This window comes from Hoplias malabaricus, chromosome 9 (genome assembly GCF_029633855.1).
Source record: "Hoplias malabaricus isolate fHopMal1 chromosome 9, fHopMal1.hap1, whole genome shotgun sequence".
Lineage (NCBI taxonomy): Eukaryota > Metazoa > Chordata > Actinopteri > Characiformes > Erythrinidae > Hoplias > Hoplias malabaricus.
Genome location: NC_089808.1, coordinates 22,551,368 through 22,570,394, shown reverse-complemented (window position 1 = coordinate 22,570,394; position 19,027 = coordinate 22,551,368). Strand labels below are relative to the sequence as shown.

General features: G+C 39.6%; 1 protein-coding gene across 1 annotated transcript; it reads right to left on the bottom strand.

Annotated features, from left to right (window-relative positions):
- Positions 1 to 62: 62 nt before the first annotated feature.
- On the bottom strand, positions 63 to 13,602 carry nos1apb (nitric oxide synthase 1 (neuronal) adaptor protein b). Its single transcript, XM_066680834.1, has 10 exons — positions 13,208 to 13,602; positions 12,941 to 13,012; positions 11,123 to 11,215; positions 10,971 to 11,029; positions 10,399 to 10,507; positions 8,800 to 8,878; positions 8,307 to 8,401; positions 4,600 to 4,746; positions 4,213 to 4,378; positions 63 to 3,149 (listed from the first exon to the last, which is right to left on the bottom strand). The coding sequence occupies exons 1-10, from the start codon at positions 13,310 to 13,312 to the stop codon at positions 2,809 to 2,811; spliced, it is 1,266 nt and encodes a 421-aa protein (XP_066536931.1). The 5' UTR covers positions 13,313 to 13,602; the 3' UTR covers positions 63 to 2,808.
- Between the last annotated feature and the right edge of the window lie 5,425 nt (positions 13,603 to 19,027).

Sequence of the window (19,027 nt, the reverse complement as noted above, 5' to 3'; positions counted from 1 at the left end):
GATCCAGATGCAAGGCACTTGCAAAATCCATCCAACAGCTGCTACAATGAAAATGAGCAGTTTATTCAGAAGCATACATATATAACACTTTGTAATATCTCACAGCAGCTAATAAACACAGCATTCAAAATAGAACGGAACAGTAGACAGCAATATTAGGAGTAGAGAAGACTGCAGTGAAATGGACCCATATTCAAACAAGCTGAAGTGGGTAGTAATTAGTTATATTCACTTCTCAGTACTTGGGGTAAAGAACAGAGGCGTTATCCACCATGCTATTAAACAAAATTGTACAAAACAGAAGGGCAATGTAACCATATAATATCTATGTCTCATATGTATTTATTCAATGCTTGTCTTCAGAGTACAATATGGATGGTTTAGTGGGTAATAGCTTCTCTCCTTTCAGAAGAACAGGATTTGATTCCTCACTCCAACAGCCAAGAACCAATAGTCCATGGGCCAGACTCCTAAAACTACACTAGATATTTTGTAACATGATTAGTCTTTAGTGTTCTGTTTAAATTTAATTCATAATTGTCTAAATCTTTCATTTTGGCTACTGTCACATCACCAGGCTGAAGTGACTCAAGTCGTAATGTCACAGAGATCTGATGTTCTCAGCTTTGTTGACATGTCAAATCCGATATTTTTCAAATCAGATTTGAGTCACTTACATGCAGCTTTAGATTCGATACATATCCAATTTGTGGGATGTGAACGGTCAGATCGGATTTCAGCCGTCATTCTGCCTGTGCACATGCGCTTAGTGCTGCAGTCATCAGCCAGCACCGGCAACAGAAGTAGGAGACACTTGAGCTTCAGTTGAGTCCAAAATAGTGTCATACTCCCTACCTAGTGCACTTTCGATTATAAATCTACAACTATCACATCAAGAGACTGCCCTAGTTCCACAGAAAGTAGTTAAATTTGCAGTTATGTGAACATAGCCTTTGTTGGGTTTTGTTGGTTCAGTGCTTAAAAAAATGAAACCTGTCATGGATTCAGTTCTTTCATGAACTTTACTAAAGTATGAATACTTTTTTTCAAGGAAACTTCTAGGTTCATTGACCCACCTCTTCATATATGTTTGCCAGATGCTCGTTACAAAATAACCCCTTTTTAATAACAAATTGCTGTAAAGTGACAGAGTTTACAGAGTGAATGAGCATGCACCTGATGCACAGAATCACAGTATTAAAGACGGTGTTGGTGTCCAAATACATGACACATCTTATGACAGAAATGCATCAAAGTTATACTGCTTGTTTAATTAGCTTGCTCTTTTCACCTTGGCATTTTTACGCAACCTGAATAGTTAGAAGAGGACCCACAGAATGTTAGCACCATCTTACACAGCACGATAGAGAAAAAGAAGAGAAAAATAAGCAGGAAAAGTGTCACATACTCTCTCAGACATGAAAAGATATATCAACTCTAAAACGACAACAGCAGCATGCAAATCATATCCCAGGTTGATTGAATGGCGGAGGCGGATTATGACTACTTACATGTCATCACTGTGAAGACAAAACCTCATATTTTCCTTTGTATCACGTTAAAATTTCATGGTTGCTAGACCAACAGGGAGGGTTCAAAATTATTTGGAATAAATAATTGTATGGTCTTGTATTTTCCTGAGTCTCTGCAGTTTGTTACAATTTACATTTAAATGAAAATGAATAAATATCTTTCTATGTTGTAGTTCTCATGGTTTGCTTATCAATTTTATTTGTCCTGTTGAATGTCATTAGATTTGTGGTTTGAGACTTTTCAAGTTTAACATTTTGAGTATGGGCTTTTGCTGCTCAACCCACCTCTGCTTGTTGCCCAATCACATTTGGAAACCAAACAGGAGTAGGCCATGCTGGTCATTTAGTCCCAGAGGGGACAGCTGGTCTTTAAGGAAACAAGAAACAGGAGAGACGTAAAAGATGAAAACACACAGGAGCTGTGTAGTCTTTATGGCCGCTGGTAATAAAGCAGTCCTGCTGAGCAGTCACTGTTAGTCCCTGCTACACTGGGATTTCTACTGAAAGGAAAATGACATCGAGGTTTAAGATTAAATGTGGTGCAACTTCGATTAAGATTAATACAGAGGATACCTCAGATTGGTAGCAGCAGGCTTAAAAGGGCTCTGTTTAGGTAATGGCCTTATGAATTCCTTTGCAATAAAGCCCTGTAAGATAGCAGTAGTAAAGTAATATTAGGGCAGGTTGGATCTACTGGGAAAATGCAAAGGTCAAAAACTACTCTTCATTCATTCTACTTCCAGACTAAATAAATACAGCTTCTACTCGTTTTGAGGGCCTTTCTTTCAAAGAGATATTCCACAGGGATTTTTATCCACACAAGTTTTATAAGTTCCACGTCATCCCAAATGCTTTCAATGAAGTTGAGGCCAGCTTGATTGGAAAAGAAATAACTGAAGAGTGGTCTCTGATACTTGCTCAGTACTATTGGCTGTGTTTTACGTCTCTTCTGCCCAGCCACACCACACAGATGCAGATAAAGCTAACGTTTACAGTAAAGCAGCAAGCTTCCAACAAGTCCTGCATTTGGGGAAGGTTTTTGCACAGTGCTAGTACAGATGTACGGCCACGATATACAGTTTAGTATATTAATAACAGTAGGAGTATAATCAGTGAAGCTTTAAAATAACCATCCATTAGTAAAATGAGAGCTCATCCTCTGGAGGCCATTGTTTTGCATTCTTTAGCTGCAGTCTGACACAATGATGATAACCAAGCACAGTGTTTTAACAGCAGGGATAATGTGTCTCCAGCACAGAGATGTGTCTCTCATCTCTTACTGACCCCAGCTGTCTCGATCATCGCTCTCATCAGTGTTGGATTCGTAGCCGGATGCAATGCCGGACTCTCTGAAACCAGGGGTCCCCAGAGTGCTGAAGAACTGCCCCTCAGTAGGAGAGCCGTCGACTGCCTGCTCCTCATCCTGTCCCTGGCCCGAGTCTCGGTCCTGATCTTTCTTCTTTTCTTGGGGTGGAGGTCCCGGGAAAAAGCAGAAGGAAGCATTGAGCTGGGCCAAGCCAGGCTCTCGGGAGGCACTGCTCTGCGGAGAGCTAGGCCGGGGATCGGTTGAAATGTTGCCTCTCAGGGCAATCTCCAGCAGGCTGTCCTGAGACCCCACTGTAGGAGAGAGTTCACCAGTCAGTAACGTTGAATAAATGCCTTTCCATTCACTCCCCACTAGAAAATCTATCAACACAGCTTTGGTGCAACATGATATTTATGTCCATTCCTGAGCATCATACTTGTGATATAAAATGTTTAAAAGTTTTCAGTCCCCATTGGCACATATGCCTTGAAATGCTCTTCTTATGTTTTGTTTAATCATATGTTTCTCCTAACTGTTATGAAAATAATAAAAAAAACTGTTTAATAAAACTGTTTAAACTACTTTTTCTAAAGCTTGTAATAATACCACATGTATTTGTATGTCAAAACAAGAGATATTACATTACTTTATTAAATTTGTTGAAAGAAAAAAAAAATTTGTAAAATGAGTGTTGCGTGTGCTATCCAGCACCTACCTGAAAACACTGGCCACAAGGTAGAAACTCATACACTGTGTTTTTCTCTGATAAAATCTGTGACCGTATCCCTCTTGGTCAAATCCAGCTTTTGAATTAATAATAAAGTGATACCTTCTGCATTTTCAGCAAATGCCAATAAAAATGCTCAGGGGAAGAAAACATTAACAAGCAGCAAACATAAGCAACAGCAAAGTGGAAAGCTCTGTTTTCTTCAAGAGCCTGTGTACTTTGAGGCTCTGGCCTAGAGTTAGTGCTATAAACTAAAACTAATTACTGGAATACATAAAGATTTTACTGGAGTGCACTGTAATTATGGTCCACTAACCTGCCCGCCAGGTCTTTGCCTACAATTACACACACTGTGTTTGTTCAGTAATTTTACATTTAAGAATGCAAGTATTTGCAAGCTCTGTGATGAAGAAGTGAGGAACAGAGACAAAAGAGGGCTGTAAGAAACACCTGTAATACTATTTTTGTCTTACAAGATGGATTGAGGCTGAGGGCACAGTGATAAGCTCAAAAAATGAGGTGTGACAAACAGCACTTCACCCACTGGAACATATGTAAGACTCTTGCTGTGTATTGTGGTATCATCTCATTACATTAACATTACATAACATCCATCCCAAGAAAGGTAAGAAGGTGAGAATGCTCACTAGAGGAGGAGGATTGAGTGCGTAGCTCCAGCTCCTGGATGTGTTTGACCAGCAGAGAGAGGTGCTGCAGGAGCTCGCTGTTCTGCTGAAGAAGCTGCTCCACCCGGCACTGGGCCTCTGCCCTCGCCCTGGACTCCACAGAGAGCTGCTGCTGAAGCAGGACCGCCTATACACAAGCAACAAATATCAAGAAACAATTTTTACATTTTACAGAGGTATCTACAACAAAACAGCTGTATTTTTTGCAAACAAAAATTCAACTCAATATGACATGGATACTCAAAACTAAAATGTATCAGCCAATCAAACTCAAGAATTACAAACATGGAGTAACAGTAGGAGCCTAAATGTCATGTCAGAGTGTATCAGTGTAAGTGGTGGTCCTGCCTGTGCTGAAGCAGCCTGGTTCTTCTGCTCCTGCTGCTGAAGCTGTCTCTGCAAGAGTTGCACCTGATGGCTCACGGTCAAGGGCTCGGACAGAGGGGATGCCAGTCTGGGGGACCCCAGTTCCAACAGTGCTTCCTCTGAGACATCCTGGAGACAAAAAAAACAAGGATTCGGTACATCAAACCTCAATAGGGGACAGTGGCTTATGTCTACTGCTAAATTTAAATGTCTAGAGTTGCTGCTGCTACTGTTCATAGTTTGAATGCTGTTACATTATTACTTAATGAATCACATTCATATTTACATCAATGTACATTCTGTAGCAAAAAGGTAAGAGCCTGCACTTCTGGCATTTTTGTTCTTTTCAATGTAAAATATATGAATTGCAGAAATATAAAGGATGTCAATCATTTTTTCACCAAATTCACAGCTTAAGACCTTATCTCTTCTGTTTTAGATACAAAGACATCAAGGAATTGGGTCACTCACCCACCTACACACATTCAAGAACTGCTTCATAAGGACAGCTATTAAGTGCATACACTGTCCTTGTCCTTGTTCATATTCATGCATCTACTATTATTGAGTACAACTAATAAAATAATCATGTTACAGATGTCGACAAATTACAATACAAATCTTGGCCAAGCGTTCTTATTGGCTCTCTCCACTGGTTGCCTGTGCATTTTAAAGTACATTTTAATATTCTCTTATTTGTTTTTAAACCTTTAAATGGACTCGCCCCACCTTACCTCACTGAGCTGCTACATCCCTATGTCTCTGCTCGGTGCCTCAGGTCAGATCAGCTGCTCAGAGGTGATAGAGCCTTTTCAATTGCTGTGCCGAAATTGTGGAATAACCTCCCATTATATATTAGGCAGGCTTCCTCACTATTGATTTTTAAAACTTATCTTTAAGGCTAAGCACCAGCTATATGAAAGTGTCAAACAAATAAATACAGTGGAATTTGAGTTACTTACTTGTCTTTATTGATAGTCAGAAAACATGTTATTTCTTACTAATTCAAGGAATAAGGTTTAAAAACCGTTGGTCCACCCCCAACGGTGTTCGGAAACTCTAATAGTCGTCTTGCATGTGACGTAGATGGTGGACAACAACTCTAGAAGTTGCACTTAATTTAATGCAAAATGACGAAAAGGTGTGTTGTTTTTGGCTGCAACAATTCAATGTACAGTGGGATATCTGTGCACAAATGGCCCAAAGATCCCAAAATATCTAGAAAATTGTCAACTTTAAACGGGCACTTTGGAAAGAGCCATCCGCTCACTCCGTTATCTGTAGCTCATTTCACTGGTGCTTTTCCAACAATATGGGCATGTAAGGAAACCAACGAAAGGTGTTCAAGAGCCTCTGTAACATGGAGGTAAACAGGGTAAGTACACGTACTTCGCCTGTTTTAGTTGGTGTTAGTTAACATTAGCTTGACTTGCTAAACTTGGTGGCTCAGATTATACTCAGCTACGTAGTTGCATTACGGAGGTTTATAGTGTCGGATGAGTTCAACTTCGATCACATTTACAAGAATAAAGGTACCTCTACATTTGAGTTTAGCTTATTGCTAGGTTATTGTCATGAATAATGTTTGTTATTTAGCTAGCTAGATACTGTCATAACAGTCAGTCATAACGGTGTTTTACCGTGGCGTTGATCAGCTATTGTCCACCAATGACGTCACATCAGTGGTGCTTAGCCTTTAAAACCCATTTTATTCCTTGGCTTTCAATACATTTTTGCTTTTTTTGTTTTGTTTTATCTGAGTTATTTATTTATTTTTATTGGTTATTTTTTGTTTTATAACCATCTTTGTACAGCACTTTGTTTCAGCTGTTGTTGTTTTTTAAAGTGCTCTATAAATAAAGTTTAGTTGAGCTGAGTTCAATACAGTTCTTGCGTGAAGCATTGAAAATGAAGGCAACTTCCTTTGGGAAAATGGCTCTATATATCAGTTCCAGGGACAGTGAACCACAGACTATTTAATGCTGTTAAACATTACATATATATGAAAGCCACATTGTGGAGTCTCTTTCAGACTCCCTGATACCTCGTGAGATTAACTACAAGAAGGTGGTCACACAGCGTCTGTGGGAACATCCCTATATTTTATTCATTATAGACTTGGTGGAATGACGAACATGAAAAATGGATGTTGCAGAATGTATTATTCATGATTTTCTGGAGGAAAAGGAATTTCAGAACTGCTATCCGAAAGACTGGTAATTTTAATGTTATTTAGTTTGGTTTGTCTGATACTGCTTTATGTCCAAGTCACAGAACAGACAAATAAACAAACAATTTGGTGAGATCATCTGCATATGATTGTTTCGGGAGATGCATCTTTCCAAAAAATATGTTTGTGTCATGATTTCAAAGCCAGGTATATGCAAAAAAACTTAAACAGGGTGCTTTCTGTAACTTTTAAAAACATGTTCAATAATGGACAGAGAGAACTGAGGAACCAAAAAGCCATGAAATACTTGTTGCTGTTGATATTAGTGCCGAGATCTATATTAAAATTCTTAAAACAAGGGATTTAATGTGACTGGTTGGGCTTTGAGTTACAGGAGAGCCGTCACTTTTATTGTGTAACAGGAGAAGATGCTGCATCATGCCAGAGATTTAAAAAAACAGCCTCCATTTCAAAGAGTAAAACAAAATCTGACCAGTGAATAAATGACCAGCACATCTACCTCATTATATTTCAGCTAACTTCATAGCTCAGACAACTATTTTGACTAACTTTACAACACATTTGAATGAAAACAACATATCTCTGTGACATATGGTTTGCCACTCTTGGAAAGAGGATGCTGGAGGCAGGAGCAGTTTGGCCTTCTGCTGGTTTATTAACATCCAAGAATATTGTAAGCAGAAAATAAGCACAGACTTTCAGCTAAACAGGAAAAAAAATCTTCCTGTAGACTGTGTCTTTGCCAATGTGTTTTTTATTCAGAGTGCACCAATGTGAAATCAGAGTTGAGGAGACTGTGGAGGGTCTTTTGGCTGCAGCCCCACCTCAACTGTGCCCTCCCCAAGTAGAAGTTATTGCTTCTACCCTTGCTAAGGCACAACCAACAGCAAAGTTTTATCTCAAAGTTGGACCTTGGATCCAGATTCCAGGCAGAGACTTTAAAGTGACTGGTATGACACTATAACTGCAAGGGCTAATGCCCATGACTGGTCCCGTATGGTGTCATACCAGCCTGCCATTGTAAAATCCTGGCCTGGAACCTGATTTTAGGTAAGTCCAGATTTTATGACATAAGTGCAAGAAATAATTAATCTAAAATAACATGATTTTATTTTCTCCAATGATTTCTAAGAGATAAAGCAGCGATCTTTCCTTTTTTAAATACACTGATCATTTTAGTAACAATTAAATAAAAACGTCAATAAAAATGGCATCATTCAGAATCAGAGTTCCCTGGAATGCTTATATAGAGCGCTGAAAATCTGATCGAGACCGTGTGACCAATTCCCTTTAAACTTAGATCCCCAGCAGTGGAGGAATTATAGAAACCTTTGCCCTCTTCTTTATTGATTAACATATTTAATCAGCTTTCATTTCATGTCAGTAAAATAAACAGGAAAAATGCAAAAGGACAATGTTGTCTTTCGTTTTCCAAAGGAAACATATGCAATATTCAACTTTACAAAAGAGTATTTGCAAACTATGGTAAGCACAGTACCTTTGCATCCTTCGGTACTGAATCTTCGTTGCTGACAGAGGCTGGAGTCTTCTCTACTTCCTCTTCTCTCTCTTCCTCCCCTTTCACCAACCAAGCTGCCAGTGAAAATGAATCAAACAAAATGGCTATTTTGCTGCAAGAAAACAAGCATTTAACATTCAGTTAAACCCACTAAAAATGCACACAGGAAATGATGTGAAGATGTGGACCTTTAAAAGCATTAAACGAGGTTACTTACAGAAATTTACAAACTAATAATTTATAAATGTAACAAATTAATAAATATTTATGGAAACTGTTTGAAATGACAATGATGATGGTGGTGAGAAAAATAAGCACACCATTAAAATGCTGTTTAAGCCTGAATAAAAAATGAAGTGAGATACACATGCAGGACAGGGTTACTCCAGGACTCCAGGCTTTGGAACTTGTGGTTTACTGAGGAAAAACTGAAGGAAGTTTAAATCGATTGAACCACTGAGCATGCGCTCACCATCTACAGAGTCCAGGCTTTGTTTATGGCACACTTCAAACGCCTGGCCGATCGTCCTCACTATCCTCATAGCCTGGCTCTATCACAACAACAAACGGGTATTTATGAGCAGACACAGCTAACACTTCTGCACCAAGTAAAAGTCATCAGGGTCTGTGTTAAAAACTATAATTTAGTTAAAGAGTATTAATCAATGATCTAAAAGAGAGGAAGGGACATGAGAGAGAGAGAGAGAGAGAGAGAGAGAGAGAGAGAGAGAGAGAGAGAGAGAGAATTACATTCAGGAGTCTGATCTTGAAAACAGTGCTGTCATTGTGATGGATTAGTTCATTTCAGAGCAGATGGGCTTTGGTGCTCAGAGTCACCTTCCATTACAAAACACTCTTACACCCTACAGGAAACTAACAGCTTGATCTAAATGTTCCCTTTTCTTAAACGTCAATTATCAGCCAATATTTTATCAGTAAAACCCACTCAGGTTCCCTCATAACTGATGAACTTGTGCATTTTTACAGAATGTCAATATAAATTGATGAGCTGTCACGCCCTGGTCCTGTCATGTCTGTTTTCCCGGCCTTGTGCTCTTGTGCTCTGCCTCCTCGTTATCTGTTCCAGGTGTCCATTGTCTGTGTTGCGTATTTAAGTTGCCTTGTCTTAATGCCTCTGTTCTGGACATTCCACCTTTGTTTTGCTTTCTCCAGTCTGTCTGTCTCGTTCGTCTGTCTCTGGTCTGTTTGTCTCGTCTGTTCCTCATTCCCCTCAAGTCAGTCTTTGTATCTCTCGTCTCATGTCTGTTTGTGTCTTTATTCCATTTAGGTTTTCTCTGTTTAGCTCTCCATGTCCAGGTTTACTCTGTTTAGTTCTGTGTTCTAGTTTAGTCTATTTAGCTTTCTGTGTTCAGGTTAGTCTGTATAGCTTTCTCTGTCTGTTTAGTTCGTCTGTTTAGCTCTCTGTGTTCAAGTTTAGTCTGTTTAGCTTCTTTGTCTAGGCCCCTGTTTAGCCCCTTTGTCTAGGTCTCTGTTAAGCTCTCTATGTATTGTCATTCTGTCCAGGTCATTCTGTCCAAGTCTCTCTGTCTCTGACTTTATTTGTTTAAGTATCCTGTCACGTTATCCAAGTCTGTCTGTCTGTTAGTTATATTTAGTTATAATTAAAAGTCATTGTGTTATTGCAAGTGTGTCTGCCTCCATCAGTCTGTTCAGTCCTGACACGATCTTTAAAACATAAATATAGATCAGTAAAGTAGTAAAATAATATAAATGTGCATTTGCTACATACTCAAATTTCTCAAGACTAGAAATGTTTTCTTAACTGTTTCAAACTAAACTTACCAATTAAACATACTAAAACACAGCCAGTGCTTTACTGTGACGACCTAAGCAGGCATGAAAATCGATGGAGCTTTTGGCAGGGTCAATAAAAAAGGAGATTAAACCAGCCTCTACCAAACTCATTAGTATTCCACAGCAATCACTCACCACTTCCAGCCCGTTCCATATCCAAACGGAGTGACTGGGAAATCCCTTTCAGCTGCTTTGTATGGAGAAAACACCAACAGCAACTATTTGCCCACACAGTCAGAAATGCGTACCAACTGACCTTTCTCTTGGATTTGAAGACGTTGCAGCGGAACACATTGCTCTTCTTATCTCTGGCAATATAACTGAATATTTTCAGATCCTGGGAATCATGGGAAACGTAGAATATTCTGGAAAATGGAAAGATACAGCTTGAATTAAAACCATATCTGTTTACACTTACATTCACAGCATTTAGCTGACTCTATTATCCAGAGCGATTTGAAATTCTAACCATGTTACAGATGTAGGCAACTGTAGAGTTACGAGTCCTGCCCAAGGACTCTTGTTGGTGTATAGTGGAGTAATTACACAAACAGGGATTGAACTGGAATACAACTTGGTTATGCAGTACACTACACCAACCACTTAACTCATGTGTATTATATAGAACTGGCAAAACTGCAGCAGTACAGGAAAGGCCTTTTTTTACATGACATTTGTAGTGCATGATCAACAAGACTTATTTCAGTGACCAGCACATAAGATTAGACCTCATGTGTTTGCTGTCTGAATGTAACTGTCTGGAACCACAGTAAAATTAGCCATGGGATCAATAGATTGATAGGTCTTATTGAATATGTTAATTCCTACCTGTAAATGGGGTCTTGGGCCAGTGTTACTTGATCTTCATCCCAACTATACACATTCTTCTGTAAATATCCAGCATAAAAACTGATTAGTATACAGATATAAATTCACACTTTATTTGAATTAAGTGTTAGGAACATCCTAAAAGCTGGTACCGTTTTCTTTTTCCTCAAAACCACTTTGACTCCATCGACTGCTACAACGAGGCTGACTTTGGTCTTCTTGATGTTCTTCACCTTAAACTCATACTGCAAATGATGAAAAAAATATTTAAATGTTTACACATTCTTATACTTTGCAGAGAAACTGAAGAACCACAGCTGCAAAATTTCCTGCGAAGAGTAGACATTATACAGAAAAATAAACATGTAAATAAACATATACCCCTAAGATTCATTGTTGCTTTTGAGAGACCTGGAGATCTCTAGAAGAACCGAACTGCAGTGTAGTCATAAAACAAGAAAATATACAAAAAATCCACAGGGCTTGGTTCAAATGGAAGTGAGAGATCACAACAACATTCCTTTCGTCAAATGGAGGCATGCAGCCACTTTCATGTCCCCTGCTAGCAATCAGCAAGAGGGGCCTAAATATCGTTCCCCCTCTCAGCAGGTTTCAAATCACAGAAAAGTAGAGCCAGAAGACCAAATGCAGAGGCTGTTTCTGACAAATAGGACATGCTTCTAGCTTTTCTCCATCAATTCCTCAACAGTTGATTATTTATTTTTCACAACCACTTCCCCCCTAGAGAGACCTCTCTCTATACTCAAACACTTTCTCAGTAATAAAACCAGACGTGTCTGTAATAAAAAAGGAAAGCTCTTGCTCCTGGAGAAAAACTGGTGCAATGCTGTTGTCATAAATCTAAAACCAGCCCTGGGGCATGTCCAAAAACGAATGCCTTGGTTGAAAGAAAAGCCTTGATTCAGAGGATGCGCTCTTCAAGATCTAATCCTGTGGAGATAAGAGTCCAACGGCAAGGGATTATGTATTCATTCAAAAGTCATCAAGGATTTCATCTCTTAGGATCTGTGAAGTTGACTAGGAGAAGTGAATGTTTCCCAGTGGATGAGACTTCATGACAGACATCAGAAATGTTTTTTCCCCTAAGAAGATCAGCCACTTTGTAGAGATTTATATACTGCACGGAAAACTCAAGCCTCATTCTGTCATCTTAAGTTCCTGCTTAGTATCAGCAAAATGTGAGGGGAAATTAAGGGCAATCCTTATAGACTGTAGTGCTCTTTTTAATATCTTTTAATGTTTTATCTTAATTTTGTGGTAGCGTTGTTGTAATGCTTAACTGTTTTTTTTAAGTCAAGGAAGTCTCTGTTGGCACAGCCATATTTATCAACCTGCACTCAATGTTATAGTAAAATGGGGCAAGATGTACCCAAATTAGGCTACGAGTTTAAATTAATTACACTCCAGTTATCTGGTGTGTGAAAGTTACACATAGACGGTGTTTCCACAGTAGACAAACCTGAAGTTAATTAAATCCCACCTTTGGTCATCGAATAAACCCCTAAAACTCATCCTTCTTTTTCCCAGTTATTCCCAAGAAATAAATATTCTAATTACTTAACAGTGGCTTAGATGTAATTTCCGTGCATTATGCACAGATCTATGCAATTAGTCTTCACTTCTGTTTCTAGTCACCTTTCTCAGGCTTGCCTGTCATACCCTGCAAGTTGATGGGATTGGTTCCTCAAGATTGTGACATCAGAAACTCTGCCTGTCTGAATCCATGTTTTTGAGGCTGTCTTTGGTGTGCTGCAGTTTCAAAGTGGAAATGCTCAGCCAACTGCTTATTTTGCTCATGATACTTCTTCTAGTGTATGCACATGTTAAAATATTAAATGATTGGTTTTACCAGGAGGGTGCTTTACAGTATTTAAAATGTGTGTCTACAAACTTATGTTGTAGCCAGTCAGACTCATACAAGAAATATTGATCAATATTAGCCAACTCACCCTTATTCTCCTCATGGCTGCCAGGATTTCCAGTCTGCTTTTAGGTCTAACAACGTCCAAGCTGCCCACAAACTAAAAACAAAACATGAGAGTTATTTACAATGTAGTCTGGATTTTATATAGAGAATCTGTGCTAGAATAAACAAAGGCAACAGGTTAGTAATGCTACAATACAACACACAACAGCTAGGAAATTCCCGCCTAAACTAATTGCGTTAGTCTGCTTTTTATCACGAACTCGTATCAGAGACAAGTACTCCTACTCACCTTCACCTCGAATGTGATTCCATACTGAAAGATGTCGTCGTTGTCCACAGGCATTCTCGGGTCTAACGTGTCGTCCACTAGATTGTATTTTGTCTTCTCTGGCATTTCTGAGGCGGTATCTCGAAGCTTTGGCCTCCTGAGGTAAATGTCTGTGAACGTCAACCTTCAGTCGGACATGTCACCTCAGCAAATAACCGTTACAGATAATTCCAATCCTGTTTTCATAAACAACCGTGTTGGTGGAAAATTTTCCCAGCGAAAACCCCTCAGAAACTCTGCTTATTCCGGCTAAATTACTTCAGACGTGTCTTTTAAAACGAAAGCTTCTCATATATGTTTAAAACCTTTTAAAAATCGAGAAAACACGAAGCTTTCCAAGCTACAGTCTGTAAGCAGTGAATGAGGCAGATGTTCACTGTATTTATTTTTCACACCCGTTTTTGGTTAAGGCCCGCCCCTCCTGTGCTGTGATTGGTTACTGTGAAACACTTTAGGTAGTATTAGCCAATCACAGTGCAGAATGCGCGCCCAAATTAGCCTATTAAAGCGCAAGAAGGCGTGTAACTTGACGGTAAACGGGTGGGGGGAAAATAGCCGTTGGTGCAGATTGTTCTCGTCACAGTCTTGAGTGTGCTGTAGTTGTTAAAGGGCCAACATATTCAACATAAATATTTATTAAGTCTCTATTTTCAAATATGTGTTTGCTATAATTAGCAGGCTTTGTTAAACAATTTTTATGTTCCATTTACTTCCTGGTCCATACATAAATCAACCATTAATTTTAAGATAAAGTTTCTGAATGAAAAACAACACATTTTCATTAATCAATTCCTGTTAAAGTCTGCGACTACCAGAAATCATTCGGCATAATGCGGGCCCACAGCCTGGACATTCAACCAGTCATTCACATTGGCAACGCTCACCCAGACACTCAAAACCGTGGAAAATTTCACACAGCCAATCCACCGACAAACGAGTGCTGGGACCGTGGGGCAAAACCAGAGCAAAAGCACAGACACTAGGAGAACGCACCAAACTTTCAATGACCTTAGGGGGGAGCTTGATCCCGCAACCCAGAGAACTGCGTCGCCACCTGTTGCACCAACTAGGGGGAGTGGGGAGTGAAGGAACAGCGCACTCTCCTCCTTCAACATCCACAAGATGCGTTTTCTTTGAGCAATTAGGCATCTTACCCTCAAATGGAAGGGCTGCTTGCTGCTCTGTGCTCACTGCCCCTGATGCACTAATGTGTGTGTTCACTCCCACTGATGGGTTAAATGCAGACGTATGATTTCTTTGACAGTAATTACAGTAAAAATTGTTGAGGTACATTATTGTCAGTAAAGGTACACACTGTGTAAATGTACCTTTAAAGGTCCCAGCAGTGGTTTTATAGCCCAGTTGTGTTCATTACATTACATCCTCTTTTCCAGAAAGAGAGGGGAATACTTGTAATATTTTGCTATAGAACCGTGTCAAATAAAAGAACAAAATATAAGTCCTGGAGATGAAATGTAAACTTTGATCCTGTACTTAATTTTAAGTTAAAGTGTTTGTGTATGTGGAAGTGCACTAATTAATACTAAGCGTTTTCTATTCCACATTAAATGTACAAATGCCTGAATCTGACCACTGCATTATTTAAGGTGGAAAGGAAAATAAGAAGTAATGAGAAGTAAAGAAATAATGAGTCCCAATCATTCACGCTGAAGTTATAAAAGGTATTTAATCATGTTACAAATGATAATTAGGTCTGAGTTTGGTACATAAACAATCAAATATTAATGGATGACATTAAGAATATGGGCCCCCTCCAGGGTGTATGCCCAATGATTCCAGGTAGGCTCTGGACCCACCGCGACCCTGAATTGGATAAGCAGTTACAGATAATGAATGGATGGATGGATTAAGAATATGGGCCATTTACTGAAACACTGTCAAATCTTTCGTGCAATGCTGACATCTAGTGGTCAGGTGGGGGTTAAATCGAAAATCTGGACATTTGAGAGAGAGAGAGAGATACAGTAAAGAAATATAAGATCCAAATGTTTTTTTTTAATTTGTTAACACCACCTATTTGTTTCTAACTCTGAACTTGGAATTAGTGTGAGAAATAAGTCCTGCCATATGAAGAGAGTTTCTGCAGTGTGCTGAAGAGCTGCTGCTTTGGTTCAATAAAGTCAGTGCCATAGTCTGTAATTATTAGGATCAGACTACTAGACCAGTTCATCACATCCCAAATGCCTGTGGGAGAAAACTGGAGTACCCAGAGGAAACCAACACAGACATGGGAAGTTACTCAAGATGTTTTTTTGGTTGTTGTTGTTGTTGTTCATTCTTAAAGACACTGAGATAAAAAAGTGATTAGATGTGGAAGCATAGGTATATACATTTGTAAGAGCACTATGAGCTCTTACTTTACATCTACATGGTGGACTAACGAGGTAGGTGTGTCTAACAGCGTGGACAGTGAGTAGACACAGTGTTTAAAAACTCCAGCAGCAGCTGCTGTGTCTGATACACTCTCAGTCAGTGTCACTGCAGCATTGATGATACCTGCATTCCTGCTCTGTCTGTCCTGACCTTTTGAAAAACAGGGTGAAAGGGGTCTGCAAAATCTACAGAGCAACAGATGGACTACAGTCAGTATTTGTAGAACTCCAAATGCATAAAATGGACAATGAGTGCACAGACAAGGAGGTGATTTTAATGTTTTGGTTTGTAGTCAAGGTTACACAGATGTTCATTATGCACAGCTTGTATAACGGCCGTAGGAAACCACTGAATGAAAGGGGAAATGAAGGCCAGATTCATTTCAAGCTTTTCTACGGCGATTATACGAGCTGTGTGTGATGAATCAATACTGAATCTGTGTTCAGTAGTGAACTGTAGTGAGGTATAAGGTAAGTGTTTCCAAAAAACTGGATGGTCAACACTGGTCACTGATATAAGTGCTGGGTACGTGACCCTGCTGCAGTTCTACCTTGTGAGATGTCAAGGCAGGAGTCTGCGTCATTACACCTTAACTGGGTAAAGTGAGCTATAAATAAACATGAGTGATAACACAGCTAATATGTTTGAGGCACAGGGTGCTCGTTTTGGTCAGGACGAGTGTGGAACACACTGATTTGAGTGCGTGTGGGTGTGTGTGTGGCAGGGCGGGGTGCTGCTGACCTCAGATCAGAACAGCCCTTTATGGCACTTTCGAGTCATTGGGAGTTGAATGTCTGTTCAGGCTGGTCTCGTACAAATTAACTGAAAGGCCATTCCCAGGATTTGTACAGTGTGTACTAACTATAATAGGCACTCATAAAATGTGTACTAAATATAGGAATGGATATTCATGTTAATGTCAGCCCTAACCTTAAACCTTACTCTAATCCCAACCCTAAACTTCACATTAAGCCTAATACTGAGCTCCAAATTATTACAAACTGCAGTTCTGTGTTTGTTTAACACCTAATCTCACTAACACCTAATCTTAAACCTATTATCTAACCCTAATGTGAATCTTAACCCTAACCTAAACTTAACCCTGAGCTCCAAAATGGCAGTGGCTGATGCTTGTTTAATGCTATTGCTAACACCTAACCCTAAAACCTAACTCTTACCCTAAACCTTACACTGAACTTAATCCTAACCCTAAAACTAACCCTTGCCCTAAAACTCCAAATGTTTAGAAAAGGCTGAGCTTTTATTGTGTAATGCTACCACTAACACTTTACCCATACCAAGCCCTATCAACGATGTGTTGTGCTTGTGTAGTGCTATTGCTAACAGAAAACGGCACTCTTTTTGCAGCTCTTCTTTAGATACATAACAGAGAGTTTGAGTGGATTCAGTGAAACAGCACCACCAGTGGAGGGGAGTTCACTTAGTGAAGGTATAATAACTATGAATTACAACCAATCAAAAAGTACAAATGTTATGAATACCTGAAGTTATTTTTATTTAAACTAATATATATACTAATATTTGGAGATCTTGTTGGTCTGTACCTGACCTAACAGAACTGAGCTGTTAGTATCCTCCTCCAAGCGTGTTGAACTCCTACTATCTGCAGTTTGTAAAGAAGCAAAGAAACAGTCGCTGGGTTCACACGTCTCAGGGGAAGCACAAAACAGGTCAGTGTCAACTCAATGAGAACTGCTTGAAGAATAGCACCCAAACCACTCAGCTTATTTTAGCACTGAGATACAGAGGAGTCTGAAGTGCCCTCAACACACAGACAGAACATCTTGTCTCCACTTCTAACACCACAGGTTTTTACCAGGACAACTTTCAATTCACCCAGACTTACCCTCATCCCACTGCAGTCACAGTCAACTTCTGTTCATTCCCTAGATAGATTTTCCCTTTAAGCCTAAAAAGCAACAAAATATATATTCCTTTTATGACAAAAGCTCCTTATGGTAATGCGAGTTTGTTGTGACAGTAATTCATAACCATGCCATGTAGCAACTGTCTGTCAGCAAGCGTTTGTAGGCTATACAGAGATTTGGAGGACCCTCTGTGCCATTCAGTTACAAGGATGAACGAATGAATAACTGAATGAAGTAATGTCCATTCCTATTATAACTTTTCTCTGGAATTAAAACCACCTGGAATAAATCTGTCAAACTTCTATCCGTCTTAGTGTTTTTACATGTGAGAACAGCCCTGCATCCTGTGGAACTCATCTCCTACCAATGTATTCTCAAAGCACATGTGGTACAATCATACTGTGATTTAGTGTTTTACTCAAACGAGGCCAGAGGTTCCCAAACACTGGGCCGTGGAGTCTTTTTCACCTCCAAATCTAACATATTTCTCTTTGACATTGTTGCTTCATAAATGTTTAAGGATGTTTATCTGTATGCCAGCTATATACACAATAGCCTTACTGGATGTATAGACATTCCTTCTTTCTCGTCTGTCTCTTTACTCTGTATTCCTTTATCTTTGTTCTTGTGCTTTGCTATTACATTAAACTCTACTCCAAAAAATACAGACATTTAAGGTGGAAGTCAAACAGATAGATAACTTCATTGTTGTGGTCCTATGGATTATGTGAAGGCTCATCATACGGGAAAATTCTTTCAAAGGTATTACAGAAATTTGTGCTGTCAATGAACCTGTTAACAAGTTAGCTTGTAACCGGAAGTTTGCCTGTTCGATCCCCAGAGCCGGCAGGTCATGGCTGAAGTGCCCCTGAGCAAGGCACCTAACCGCCAACTGCTCCCCTGGCGCCGTGGCTAGAGCTGCCCACCGCTCCAGGCATGTGTGATCACTGCCCCCAAGTGTTCACTAGTTTGTGTAAATGTGTGTTTCACTGCACAGATTGGTTTAAAGGCAGAGGACAATTTTCTGTGTGCGCAAGCCCAGTGGCCAATAACGGGGTTCTAATTCTAATTCTCAGAACACTGTTACAGTGCATTAATAAGAGCATATAATGATTAATATCACTGTCACTGGAAACAGAAACCCATTGGAAAGCAACTACCACTTCAGATACACTGAGAATACAGATTACAGAGATTACAGATACATTGTAATAACATGGACACATGGAAAGCAACGAAAACCCAAAAAGTAGTAGAGGTTCAGCACCAGGATGTCAGCAATGTGGAGAAAGGTGTATGACTCACTGCGGCACTCTGAATCTTGGCGAGAAAAACAAATCTCTGGCGAGGTGTGGAGTGGGAGGGCTGAGTGGGCCAGCGTAGTCGCCATGGAGACCGGATTGCTGTCTATGCAGCGTTCCCGGAAAATAAATAAAAAAAAAAAACACATCTCAGTCTGGCGGGTTACTCTAGAAAGGAATAATTATCTCCCAGGTGG